This window comes from Netta rufina, assembly GCF_964035555.1.
Source record: "Netta rufina genome assembly, chromosome: 1".
Lineage (NCBI taxonomy): Eukaryota > Metazoa > Chordata > Aves > Anseriformes > Anatidae > Netta > Netta rufina.
In genome coordinates this window covers 3,239,577-3,254,218 of record NC_140123.1, presented here as the reverse complement: position 1 = coordinate 3,254,218, position 14,642 = coordinate 3,239,577, and the positions used below count along the sequence as shown (strand labels likewise).

General features: G+C 45.0%; 1 protein-coding gene across 2 annotated transcripts in view; it reads right to left on the bottom strand.

Annotated features, from left to right (window-relative positions):
• Positions 1-4,674: 4,674 nt before the first annotated feature.
• Positions 4,675-14,642, bottom strand: part of ACER3 (alkaline ceramidase 3) — a 52,666-nt gene continuing 42,698 nt past the window's right edge. The window contains exons 9-12 of one of the 2 annotated variants that reach the window (XR_014619009.1): positions 12,669-12,773; positions 11,243-11,288; positions 8,991-11,028; positions 4,675-8,048 (exon numbers count right to left, since the gene is read on the bottom strand). Coding sequence is in view for 1 of the 2 variants with exons in the window: in XM_084299002.1 (XP_084155128.1) it covers positions 10,975-11,028; positions 11,243-11,288; positions 12,669-12,773 (205 nt within the window). In the remaining variant the exon portion in view is untranslated. Of the gene's footprint in view, positions 11,029-11,242; positions 11,289-12,668; positions 12,774-14,642 lie in introns of both variants that reach the window. The other variant, XM_084299002.1, reaches the window with a different exon arrangement.

Genomic DNA, 14,642 nt, shown 5'->3' with positions numbered 1-14,642 from the left:
GCTCGGGGGCTGCAGCTGGGGAATGGGGCATCGTGCTGGCCTGAAGAGGCTCAACCCTACATATGGCTGAGGGGACACCTAGCCTGTGTCCCTCTTGTTAGCAGGGGAACAAGCAGGGCCCTGTTATCACCCATTTTTGGTACTCCTGCTGTATGCCTGAGATCTTCCAAAGCATTACCAGCTGTGAAAGCATCCCAGGGTGGTGCAGCTCATGGAAGAAGAGGGATTCCCTTGCTCGCTGTCCCCATTCCCACCCCTGCCCCAAAAGCAAAGCAGCCTGGGCTCCACCTTTCAGCCAAAGTCACAGGCAACCTTTGTGAAACGAATCCCAAAGGCTCCCGCTTGCCTGCTGCAGTTGTGCTGATACGCAGGAGGTGGCAGCATCCTTCCAAAACGCAGCACTGCAGCTAACAGAGCCTGGTGGCAGCCAGAGCCCGGTTTTTACCTGGAGGGTGAGTTAATTGTGAAACAGCTCGGTCTGGGACGCAGGGCTCGAATCGATGAGGTGTTGCTCCAGTTGCAGATGAGGATTTGGTGTCAAACCAGGCTCTGCTGGGGGGAATCCCGCAGCCTAATATCTGGGGCAGGGCAGGCGACTGCAGAAATTGCATCTCCAGTGCTTCTCAGCAGCCTAGAAAACAAGAAGTGAGGCCTTTAATGCAAGTGCAGCAGGGTTACACGCTTCCTATCGACAGGGACCAGAGCTTCACAGCTCGTATAGATGCACATTTCTTTCTGAGAGCAACGCGTGAGGCTTCCAACCACTGTCACACCTCTGATGGGTAACACTCGAGGCTCCTTCTGCTCTCCCTAATTTGCTGACTCCTGATTTTGAGCTGCTCGTGACAGGAGCAATCTCTGATCTCATCAGGCTCTTTCTACACATGTATTTAAGACACAGCTTGGCTGTCAGTGAGTGTTTTCCTATGTTGCTCTCTCCCTGAGCCCAGATCTCTAAGCTCAAACAGCCAGGCTGGGCATGGATTCAGGCAGAACTCCATTTAGGGACGCTCTCCTCCACCTCCAGCCTTCCCACCTGAGGATGTTTCTGCTCCAGATACTCAGCACCACCACTGCACAAAGTTCTTGCTTCCACCACTCTGTCCAGAACTGGTAAATCTGCTCAAGGCAAGAATGGTCAGGACTGTTTGCCCTGATGATTAAATCAGCCAGACCTTGAGCTGGCAGAGCAAGGTCGTGCTCGTAAGCATCAGTTTGCTCTGGAAACACCTCCTTGCAGCCTCACAACTCCTTATTCTGAACCCCACGTCCCTCAGGAAACCCCAGGCATAAAATTATCATAGAGTCACCGAACAGTTTGGGTTGGAAGGGACCTTAAAGCCCATCCAGTTCCAACTCCCTGCCATAGGCAGGGATGCCACCCACTATTTCAGGTTGCCCAGAGCTTCATTTAACCTGATCCTGAACACCTCCAGGGATGGGGCACCCACAACCTTTCTGGGCAACCCAATCCAGTGCCTCACCGCCCTCTGAGTGAAGAAATTCCTCCTGACCTGTAATCTAAATCTCCCCTCGTTCAGTTTAAAACCATTCCCCCTTGTCCTATCATCGTCTGCCTGAGCAAAAAGTTGCTCTCCATCTTTTCTGTGATCCCTCTTCAAGTATTCAAAAGCTGCAATAAGGTCACCCCAGAACCTTCTCTTCTTCAGGCTGAAGGTGGCACCCCAATCACTGCACATTTTTTCCAGCCCTTGTCTACAAGGTGCTGTTTCTAAATGCTTTTCTACACTGATTTGGGGTCCTCTTATTAAAAAGAGACGTCCTGAGAGGTGTTTAAACACTGATTTTGCCGAAGACCTGGTCTGTACCAGGATTTCAGTGCGGGGTTGGGCTGGGGTGGCTGTGATGGGCGTACAGACCTGATGTAGAGCTGATGTGCCACATGCTGGTAGCTGATGAGGATGAGTCCTCTTGGTCTGGTCCACAAAAGGGGCTTCTACTCCATCCTGACCACAAACACCACGGGATGTGAGCGTATGGACAAACCCACTGAGCTGTACAGCAGCTGCAAAGCAAATTGAGAGCAAACAGTCAAAAATTCAGGGGAATGTGGCAGAGAGATCTTCAGCAGCAAGCTGTTAATCAGCCCTCCCACTTCAATTAATGCCAGCAGCACGAAAACCCAGCTGGAGTTTGTTTGCTTTTCAAATAAGCTGTATAAAAATATCCCTCCTGCGACAGCTCTGCTTTGCTGTCGGGGCTTGCAGGTTCATTGCTGGTTTTAATCTTCTAACTAGCTCTTAATCTTGTTTTCATTCCAGCCTAGGCGGGACGTTAAAAACAAGAAGATTAGAGAAAAGCCTTGAACAAATAGAAAAAAAAAATAAAAGGAAACAGCAACAACAAAAAAAAACTTGAAGACTTCAGACTAACAAAATGCTGTTAAGCAGTGACTCACGGGTGCCAGGACAGGTCTGCCCAGGTGCAGAGTGGATTTGGCTGCGGTGTTTGCTGCTTCTCTTACCGGAGAAATTGGACTTGTCCCCAGGTTTACACAACGCTGTGATATTTTAACCAATTTCCTCCGTTCCGCTGCCCGGCAGTGAGTCAACACGGCAGCTACGAGGAAAAAAGCACTGCTAAAGTTAGGCATCCCCATAAATCACCGCAGCAACGATGCTCTGCAGCCGGCCTATAAATATTAGGGGTCTGACATCAGTTTACATCAGCAGGGTAACTCAATTAATTCCGTTTCTGCAGGTTTGTGCGAGCTGTTGCTCATTAACATTCACCCACCTGAGCTCAGTGATGAGGAGCCAGTGAATCAGAGCCCTCGGTGGCTCAAGTGTCACCGGGTGCTGTGCTGTGGGTGCACGGTCCCCCAGAGCTGCACGCACCGAGCTCTGGTGGCGTTAATTACTGCTAATTCCATTAAGCCAGCGTGTGCCTCCCGCATGCAAATTAGGGAGCCCGTCTCAGAGTGAAGCAGGTTAATCAGGGTGGGTGTTTTTCAGTGGTTTACTTGGATTACAGAGGGTGTTGTGTGGGAGCCAGGTGAGAAACCCAGTGTGCAGAACCCAAAATCCTGGCAAAGATTTAGGAACCAGGGTGCTGGCTTAACTGGGCTGCTTGCAAAATGGGTCCACGATAAATTCGGGAGGTTTCTGCTTGTAGGTCGGGATGTTTTCTCCATCACACGTGGTATCAGTTCCCTGTTGGTGGACGTGGGGTCCCATCACGGGCACAAGGTGAACGACGATGACTTCCCAGCCCTGCTCCTGCTGTGGGTGCAAAGAGCCTCCCACCACTTCAGGCAACTTAACTCCTATCAGCCTCAACATCACCATCCACAGAGCACCAAAAGTCCCCTGCCAAGCTGGCAGTGACCGTCTCCATCACGTGCCCCTGGTTAGGAGCACAGGGATTGAAGTATTGCAAATAGCTTCGGTTTTAGCATTTTAACAGGCTGAGTAAAGAGAAACAAGGGGAAAAAAAAAAGAGGGGGGGGTTGAACATTAAGAAAGCTGCAAGTAAATTTGCAGGTTTGTAAGCGAATTGTCAAGCTTGAAATTGAATTTTCTGGCTGGGAGGAGGTCTTTGATAGAACCACAATGTTCTTTTTTTTTTTTCCCCAGGGAAATTTCAAAGTACTTCCCAGTTCTGGGCTAGTGCAAAACTGTGCTTCACCCAGGCTGGCACTCAGGCAAAGTTGGGCTTTATTTTGGATGCGCACCAAGGAAGCAAAGCCAAGGTGACCCATCCAACACGGTTCCTGGTCTATGTCAGATCTGCTAATCGGATGGGTTGCAGGAGAAATATTGGAGCTCCAAAGGCTGGGACAAAAAACTTAAAAGCAGAATTCACACCTGGAGATTTGGGGCATGCACCTCCAATCCTCCAGGCTCTCTATGCTCTGAGCTGCAGGGAGCAGTGTCAGGGGAAGTGAGGTTCCCCATGGCATTTACCCCACTGCTATGAGGTTTCCTGCTCTGTGGTTTGACCCCCAAGTATCTAATTCAAGGCTGTTCCTAAAAGAGACGCAGCTGCAGGGATGTGAGCAGGAAGAAATGGGTCCTCTGAGTAGGATGGGCCAGAAGTAGGGGGAAATATCCCAAATCTGTACCTGATTCTGGCTGCTGGGGTGTGCTGTCTTGCTGGTAAGTGCCTACGGGTCCACGACTTCTGCTTGGAGAGGTCCTGCTGTGCCGTGATTCTCCTCCTCTGCCACTGAAAGAGGAAAAGGGTGAGGTTGAGGAGTGCTCTGCATCAGCCAAAATGTGAGCTCTAAGCTGCCAACACATTCGCCTGCCTCCCATCTCCTGCTCTCCCACCCATGTCAGGCACCCGAATTCCCCTTTTAATGGGTTGGGCTTTGAGGGAGAGAAGGTTCTGTACTGCCCGCAGGCAGCACCACGCCTCCGAGCAAGGTGCTGTGCTTTTATTTGTGCGTTTTATTTCTGCACCACGGGAGCAGAATTGCCAAAAACGAGCTGGCATAACCACAGAGATGAGCTAACGTTAACTGGGGCTTTGTGAAAAATGTAATTTTTTTTTCATTGGACATACAAAAGAGGATGCTTGGTGGGGGCTTCCAATCTAACCCGAGGCACCCGGCCACCCACCAGCATCCAACCAACCAGCCCCGCGTAACCCAAAAGCCAAAAAACCACCCAGGACAAGTTGTATTTAAAACAAATTTCTTTAATAATTTTGAACTATAAAGACACAAATTAGTGCTCGACTGCAGCATGAGTAACAAATGAAACACATTAAATATCCAAAGCTACCGTGTTCGCAAAACAAGACGGGCTGATACAGAGAAGCCTAACGTTAGTTACCCAGTTGCTCTGGTACAAAGAAACAGTTCAGGATTATCAAAATTGTCAATAAACGTTGCTGGATGCAGCTGTGTTTCTACCAGCCAACTGCTCTTCACCTCTCACAGTGTATTTCTCCATCTCGGCAACGATATGCTGAATTTCGGGACAAAAATATCACAGCTGATAGTGTCGACGTTAAAAAGTTTGGTCACATAGCGCGCCAGGAATTTCTCATTCCCTTGCAGGCGGGCAGATGTTATGTGCTACGACAGTACACAAGGCATCAGTGCACGAAGCTGAGCTCAATGGTCAACATCAGAGAGTCAATGTCAGTTTGGAAGATCAAGAGGAGAAAAAAAAAACAACAAAAACAGTTCCTGATCAGTCTGAGGAGTAACTACTGCTTACACTGCTGGAAATTCTCTTCCAGAGCCCAGGGAGTAATATTTAGTCTTCTGCAGGGACTGACCAAGGCGTTAATTTAGCAAATCATGCTACCGAAGTGATTTCTATGAGCACATTGGAAAGCCCATCTCTATACAATGTTGGTTTTAAGAAATAGATCTACGTTGTTCCAGGGCTTTGGGGAAAGAAGGGTGAACTTGGATTGTGCTTACAGCTTTTCCCATGTCCTGGAGAGGAAGGACGAGCAATGGGAAGAGCCTTTGGTCAAGATTTATTCAAGAAATCTCAACCACCTGCTCTGAGCACATGGACTCAACCTGTGCGAGGTGTGCGCTCAACGTTGTACAGGCACTGGTTTAGGGTCGTGCAGCAGCTGGGTTCTCACCTTGATTTGTCTTAAATCTGCCCTTAGGTGCTTACTCCAAGCTAGATGCCTTCAGCACCTGTAAATGGAGAGGTCTGAAGGAAAGCGTGAGATTCAGGCACCGATCCTGCCCTCAAAATTGTCAGGCAGGGAGCTCCAGTAAGCAAATGGGGCGCTGCATAAAGCGCTCGTTTGACTGCCGTGACTTCACGTTGCCTGTCAGTGTTGTAAAATGAAGGGGCAGCTGTGGGGCTAAATCCAGCAGGCAGCTTTCACACTAGGAAATGAGCCGCCAGCATCAGGGATATAGGGACAGGAGGCACGTGGTGGCAGCCAGGAAGGGCAGAGCTACGTTTCTGCAAAGCAATTAGAAATAGGAGCACTCCGACTCCTGCATTAGAAGAGTATTTCATGAAATACAAACCTACCGAGGACCTTGTCTGCAGACCCTGGGGAAAAACACGGCCTCAGCTCTCGGACAAGACTTGCAAAAGAGAGGTCAGGCACTTGGCAGCAGCAGGCAGCGGCTGGGTGAGACAAACCAACAAACCCCAGCTCGATCTCAATGGTTACCCAGTTTGATCTCTGCAGTTACCTTACAGGATCCCAAAACAAAAAGCATTTTCATTCGTGTTTGAAACAACTCGTGTCACGTTCCAGCCTCATAAAGCAGCTGAAAAAGCTCTAAGGAACTGAATGTAACATCATTCCATCACCTCTGCAGCAAGGACTGCAGGCAGCATGAAGAGCTACATGTAAAAACAGCAAAACATTCGAGCTTGTTACACAAGTGTCTAAAGTGCAGATACCAAGAGGGTGGTTGACGTAATACTATGGGATTCTGTGCTTAATCTTTTGTTATTCTCTTTCCACGCACAATTTCTTAATCTCCTTCTGGCTTTCGCTTCTCCTGGGTAATAAAGTCTCCATCATTTATCCCTTTTCCTAAGAAAGCCCCACAGTTAATCAGTGCTTTGCATTTAAAACCTCCCATTGCCTATTTGAAACGTGCAGATGGGAAGATCAGATTTCTTTAAGGGAAAGCAACTTTTTTTTTTTACCTGGATATGTCAATTAAAATTATAGGGCACACAGCCCACTGAAGTGCTAGCGTGCTCCTGGCTTCTGAGGTGTCCTGGAGGAAACAGCAGTGCTGCTTCACTGCAGCTTGTCTTCCACTCCCAGGCATTACACTCAATTGTTACCACCTGATATTAAATTAAAAAAAAAAAAAAACAAACACTGGGAGAAATAGGTTTTAAAAAGTTGTATTACTGGAATTTTGGAAAACAAGCTAAAAAATGTGGTGGTGGCAGTGAGAAACACAAGTTGATACTGGAAGGACACTCTTGTTATGAGTTTCAGATGGATGAATTTGCTGAAAAACTCCTTCAGCTGCTAGAAACCAGGTGCAGGGAGCAAACTACAGCCAAAGAATCAAACATTTTGAGTCACACAGTTTCCCTTCAGCCAAACAAGGCAGGCTGGGGATGAACACAGCCCAATATCAGATTAGAAGAGAATTAAAACTAATTACAGAACAGTATTTCCTATCACATCTCTTCCAAAGTCACGCCGAAGAAGTTGTACACGTTATTTTAGCTTGAAGCGGAACAATACGGTGCCAAAAAGGTTTCACTTCACCTGTCTGCACTGAAGTCCTCCTACTCACATCCCCTTCTAAACCAGACTCCTGGGAGCAGAGGCAGAGCAGACAGAGCAAAACCTCGGAGCCTGACAGCCACCAAATGTGTCAGGACATCTCTGCAGTGTGAGCAGGCAGCCACAGATCCACACAACACTGCTGCAAGCCTCAGGGACCCCAGGCTGCTTGAGCACCTGCACTGTCAGGCAGGCATAATTAAGGGCACAGGCATTGAACAATACACCACAGAGGTAGATTGGCAAGTGACAGACTGCATAATCCAATTCTGACTACGGGGTAGTCTTCGAAACACTTGCTGGTAGCACAACGTCCTTGTGCTAAAAGGAAAAGCAACAGGATGAGGTCCGGAGATGACTAATACTGCGAGCCAGCTTCAAAAACCACCTCCAAAATGCAGACAAGATGCCTCCTGGTGGCAGATTTCTCCTTCTCATGTCTCCTCTTTATAGCTGAAAATGTAGGTCTGGAGCTGAATCCAGAGAACCTTGATTCCTGGCGTCAAGTATGGAGTTGATCTGTATTGGGAGAGTTATTTTGACATTTTTCTACTACTTGCAAGGAAGAAGTTCTCAGCTGCTGATCTGTGCCAAGCTGATGGTCTCAAGGCGATAATTTCCTGGTTCTTCATAGATGTTGAAGAACTGAGGAGTTTATCACTGTCATTAAGTCTGTCCAACACAGCCTGCAGGATTCATTTTAAAAGCCACCTGCTATTTCTGCAATCCCCTTTAAAGTAGCTGCTGTCTGAATCCTCCTCAAAAGGCCAGGATCAGAGCTGACCCACCTTTTAAGTTGTAGTGCAAGAAAAGTTTGGGATATGCTGCTCTTAAGACTGTAGGGAAAAAAAAAAAAAACTCAGCACGTAATACAAGTGATGGAAATAAAAAGCAGCCTAACAGACATCTAACAAGTGACAGTCGTGAAGACTTCTGTCTTTCCAGGCACTAGAAAAGTTATTCTGAGTTGCAGTGACACGAAGCTAGAACTGGCTTGCCGTTTTCAATATCACAATAAGGCAGTCAACCCAAAGCACCCATAATTTTAGATTACTTATGCTCAGAAGGATATGCATATGAATTACATTCTTCAGGGTCTAACAGAACCTGAAAGAAAGGCTACTGGGAGGGGGTGGCCCTCGGTCATTTGGAATGAAAGAAGAACACAATTTGCACAAGCTTTTAAGATAAAAACCATCCGTGACAAAGGATATCTGAATGAAAAGCTAACAGCAGCATAAAATTAAGAGCTTTTCAATTTATTCTTTTTTTTTTTTAATCCTAACAATTCAACAGGACCTGAAAAAAAAACCCACTGCATACTTCCTTGTTCCGAGCGTGTGGGAGAATCCACAAATTCCTTTAAAATATGCCATTAGAGAGATGCCTCATCACTAAGAAAGTGGCTTTTTAGAAGACTGTGACTTCTGCAGTTATGAAAAAGTTAAAAGCAGAGCCCCTCAGATCCTCCAAAAACAAAACTAAGGGCAATAAAATACAGGTTTTGTTCGTTGTCTTAAAAATAATACCGCGTCGAGCAGATGTCACTTGTGATTGCTGATGCATCTAGTTGCTGCACCGCTCCTTTTACAGGATGTTTTCCCTAATTTATGGGAGCATGTAAACATATTAAAGAAGAAAATAAGATACAGGGTGCAGAAACACGCTTGAAAGAGCCTGGAGGTGGAAAGGCAGACACTTATTTTTAAGCTACGTTTTAGAAATGGCTCTCAAATCTCTTTACAACAAAAAAAAGCCTGCTGGGTAATTACACACACCTGGTCCAAACCAGCATTTTCCTCCTCTGTGCTAGTTGTTTGAAGACCCCTCAAATTTCCTAGCACTGATGTGAGCCTCCTCTATGGAACTGGAGCCTACTGACAACAGATCTGTTTGAAAATTTTGTTCAGGAATCTTTATAGTGGTTTGTTGATTATAGGTTGCAAATATACTGCTTTCAGCATGTGCTTAAACCTTGCTGAAGCCATTCAAGGTCTTGTTCCAGCCCTGAGTTTGGGTCTGCATGATCCCAGGAGTTCAGGGCCAGTCACCAGAACTAAAAGCAATGGTTTTGTTTGGAGACGTGCGCCAGCAGAGGTGCTACTGATGGACACTGAGGATGCAGCTAAGTCACAAGCAGGAAAAAAAAATATTAAAAGGGAAAAGACTATTTTAGTTATCACTGATTGTACAACACGGATTTCGGTCTCACTTCTTCCACTAGTCAGAGCAAGGAAGCTTACATTAACCAGAATTTTGTGATCCTGGAGACAGCTTTATAGCTACCGAACCATGCCTTGCTGCTGCCTGCAGGTTTTAAATCAATACCTAACAGGAGATCCAATCAGTCTGAGCATTTCCCTTTTTCCTTCACGGCAAGAAGGACAAATCCCTCAGAGCATCAGAAATTGCATAGCATGGCAGCCAGGAGGCCTGGAGACAAACTCCAGTCGTCGCCCCAAGATCTGGGGAGACAAAACAAGAGCCTCCAATATGAGGTATATTTTGAAAAACTGTTAGTTCAATGTTTTCTTTATGCTTACTGACGAACTTTGATCAGCTGAGTAGATAAGAGCTGCAGAAATCAGAGGGTTTGTACCCGATTAAGAGCCAAAGGTTGGTTTTTAAAAAGTATTCAACTTCCAAAAAAAAAAAAAAAAAAAAAAAAAGTGTGCTGGAAAGATTAAGAGCAAGCAATCAAAATACTGCCAATTATATTTTGGGGGTTCCTCAATGTAAATCTTGTTCTTTAACTCTTTCTTCATTATTTCTGAATACGAAGATGATTCTGAAAGTCAGACTAATATTTAAGACTCGTTAAATAGGAAAGGCATGAATTCGAAGCTGATCTAGCACGCATACGTGGTGCTGGTCAACCTGTACTAAGAACAGAACACAGGGAATGAAAAGCAGGGAGAGAAAAGGAAGGCATGTAAATAATGAAACGTTTTAAAAAGTGTTTCTTGTGGTTATACAGTCATCCTGCAGTCTCCTGATGGATCACTGGTCAACCAAAACAGGATTTCTGTTCCCATACACAAACAAGAACCCTTATAATGCTTCACCACTGTAAGTGTCTTCTCCTGGTCACACCCTGGAACATCCTCCAGGATGCACCCCAGCTGGACTAAAGAGAAAATGGAAACTTGGTACAAAATCACCTAAATGGCACATGTATCCCAACCTTTTCTGCTTAAAACTTAAACAGCAAAGGAGGCTGTGGAGAAGCAAGGCTAGAATAAAGCCAGAAATCAACCATTACAGACTTCATTAATTGTATAAAAGTGCAAGATTAAAGTAGTTCAGGTTAAGCATTCAGCTCACTATAGGCCACACAGATACTTAGCTTGGCCATCAATGACCTGTTTGTTTCTTTTTTTTTTTTTTATCATTCAGTTACTAATATTAGTTTAAACCACAGAAAGAACAACAACTGAATGAAAAACTTACTCAACCCACTCCAAAAATGGTTAGTTTTCTGTGACCAGCACGAAATATTAGCTCAGTATCATCAGCTATACAATATATACAGAAAAATATTGTGTCTTAAACTTTGTTTTAACAACTTGGAATAAAGCTGTACTAAACGTTATCTCCCTAGCGTGCCAGCTCCTCGCTCTGCTCTGGCTGGCAGGCCTAGTAACACCGAGAAGTCCTTTGATAGCAACGATACTCGAACAGATCCATGATTTTGACAATCCAGCCATGGCAATTGTTGAATCGCTTTATTCAGGTGGTCGCGTGGGGCTGCCTGGGCCTCGGTCAGAGCTTCTTGGGTGGCTCCACGAGAAGAACAGGCCATATCCCGAACACAAACTGTTAAAAGAAAAATACAAAGAGTGGAAAGATTTCTTGGAATACCACCTCTCCCAGAACTATTAACAATATCTTAGCTGCTTTTCTCGGAATGCAACTAGAAATTGAAGACAATACCCTAAGGAGGCACAAAAAGCAAGCTTCAGTGCATGTTCAGGCCCAAGACACCTGAATGCTGCAGCTCATGAACAGACACAAAACACTGGTTGCTTACCTTCACCTTTGGCCTGTGTTTCAGGAAAAGTGTCCTTGTGTATAAACTGAGGGAAAGAAGGAGAGCGTGCTTGAAATTTGATGCATAAAACAGTATAAAAAGTAATAATTATGTCCCGACCTCAGTTTTATTTTCCAGCTAGAAAATAATTGCTTCTGGGACTGCAGAACTACCCATTCTGCCTAAGTTTATGCAAAATAGAGGGTATTAGCCTATGGTGAATCTCACTGTGCTAGATTCCTATTAGAAACTGATCTACACTACCACCTATGTGTGTCTAGTCAGAGAGAAACCAGAGAAGTCAATTCTCTCTGCTAAAGAAAAGACTGAATAGGGGTTAGAGCCTGTCAGTTTGGAAGGGTGTAATTTCATCAGCGCATCACAAAATATAGCAGATATCAATAATAATAATAATAAAGCATGGCTGGGTTCTGTATCTCATTTTTGTTCTGACCTATCCTCTTTTTCTCAGCAGACCTGAGCCTGACCTCACTTTTTACATGGATGTTTCCCCAGGTACATAAGCGATGCCACAGTGTGGCTGAGAAAACACCAGGGAAACGATTGCAGAGAAAGCACACGGTTCCTTGGGTTGGCATAGACATCAGGCATCTGTGCATTCCCCAAGGAAAGAGAAAACAAATTGTTTTCTCTGTGCAGCACGCTGGGAAAACTTTGGCTATGGTGTTCAAACTATGTGATCACGTTTTCTCAACTATGTAGAATGTACCTGCTAGAGATTCTCTTACAGTTAAGTGGTAAAAAATTATTTAGATATTGAACATACTACACACATCCTTCAGATTCCAGCTTACATTCTGCTCTCATTCTTGCTTCCAGTAGATGGTGGTATAGAGCAAAAAAAAAAAAAAACAGAAAAAAATCTGCTGGCTGCAGACTTGCTAATTTAGGCTCTTAAACATTTGAAGATTTCTTCTACAGCTAACATCCTGCACTTCTGGGAAGAGCTCTGCTCCAACCACTCCAGCTGTCACCCCTTCTGCACTACAGCATGATGCCTGCTTGTTTTCGGGAGTGACAGTGCTTATCAGAAAGACGAGTTACATTTCTAATATTAAACCTTATTTAAACACTTGAGGATTGCTGCAGAAGAACAGAAAGATATTAATAGCTTTTATTTCTGAAATATACTGTCAAGTCCTTTTGCAGTTTAACTGCTAGAGCTCCCATTTGTCAATTGCATTTTCCTGAAGAATCACGGCTATTTAAAGACTGATGATTATATTTTGAAGAACATACATTACTTCTGCAGAGTTTACAGATCAGTTACAAAAAGGAAAGGAAAGCTCACACTGGTTAAGCAAGGAATCATTTGCCTGCTCTTCTGAGCGATACATGTTGAAATAAATATGAACCTTGGAAACCTCCTAAAATATGATCAACCAGCTCAGAAAACATTTCCTACCTTAGCAGGATGTGAAGGTAAGAGCCCAGGCCTGTGAGAATATGCCACCATGCATGAAACTGTGTCACGGCTCCCACGACAGGAGGCATCTTCTCTCGTAGTGCCCTGGAAGAAAGAAATGTCACACAATTGGTTTTTCCAAACTAAGCAATCTCATGTCTGAGTGATCAGTTACCTCCGGACTGAAGTGTTGGAGAACTTATTTATGGCATCCCACGGCCTCTAATGAGTTCTATCACCTTTCCACCCCACAACCCTGCCAATTACTGTCCATAAGGAAGAAACGCTGAGGATAAGGTCAGAGAGAAGAATGTGACATCCCTGCTTCGCCTTTGGCAACCACTCCCTCTATTCTCCAGCTCCACAGGGGCTTAGCTTGGCCATCTGTGCTTTATTATAAAACAGGGACAGAACGGGTGTTTAGTGAGGAAGCAATGAAAGTGGAGGATCTGAAACACTCTGCCAACACGCTCTGTATTTTGAACAGTTCTGAGGCATGAGCTACTTGGGAAGAGGCTAAATGGAGACAGAGAAAGAAAGAGAAAGAACTAAGTTGCTCTTTCTTTCTCCTGCTCAGTAGACTTCTGCAGGTAACGCCTGTTTGGTTGCTGGTGAAGCAACATTTACCCCTGCCTGGCTTCTTTTTTGACTTCTATTTCACATTCAGTCAAAACAAAAAGGGAAAATAGTAACGAGTGCAGGTGTGAAGGAAGAAAAAAAACCTGCAGCTTCTGTAATACTTATTTACTGCATGATGTTACGGTGTCTAGTGCCCCGGACTAAATGCTAATCCCTGAGCTACTGCTTAGGTTTCCAGAGCCACTCAGCCACGAATGTGAACACAGCTTCAGTTCAGTGAGGAACACCCAAACCATCACCCTGGCACAGCCTGAGAGACAGAGATGGCAAGAAGTCACAAAGCTCGAATTCAAAAACTCCTCATTTACTTTTTTTTAAGTCAGCTCCAGACTAAATGAAATAAGGAAAAAACAAAAACTGAATCAAACCACAATTTTCAACATTAAAGCCCAAAAGAGCAGGTGGGTGGATGATTCACACGTTCAATCTTTATTGAATAAAAAATTACAAGGAACTAAAATGTATTTTTTTTTTCCAAAGGTTAGAGCTATAATACCACCTGCACAACTCAAAGGCTCTGCAGACATCTGATTAAAGCTATTCAATAAGCTTTTTTTTTTTTTTCCAGCACCATAACCGAACAAGTGTAGCAGCAAACATGCTAACATTTTTTTCCCTTTTCAAAACGAGGATGGAAAAAAGTGCTTAAGCAGCTGCTGCAACCTTTGAGCCTAGGAGGAAGTTCCAAAGCTCCACGGAGCTCCAGCAGCAGCTCAGCAGGCTCAGAGAGCTGGGGGGTTGTGATCTCACCAGCGATGTGATGCAGCTGATTTAAATTGATTTAAAACAGGTCTACAGAGCCAAACAGGACAGAAGGAACACACTGGATTTCTTTACAGCATGTTACAAGCTGAGCCTGACAAAGCAACCTACTAGGAGCTCTGTGCACCACAGATTTAAGCATGTAATTGTGTCAGAGAGCCAGGATGGGATTTTCTGGACACTGGCATCAAGCTCTCCATCTCCACCAGCACATGGTGGAGCACAAGCACTAAGAAAAGGAGAGGGGCTGCTATGAAGCTGCTCAGCTCCAGGGAACATGTTCAGAGAACAATGTGTTGGGCTGGTGTTCTTTCCTGCACGGACAGAGTATGTAGCCTTACAACACGGTGGGTTTATCTGGAATACTTTTTTTTAAATAAAAAAAGGCAACATTTGGCAATAGACTAAACAGAAATGAAGTCTTTCCCAGCCTCCTCTAAGTGCTAAGACTTCAGGCTTAATGATGACAGCCAAGCACAATGCACTGGCTCACAGAGTTACTGCTCTTTCTCAGACACTCCAACAGCTGCTGTTGACTGGTGACAGATAGATTGCAGCAGGTATTTCTGTAGC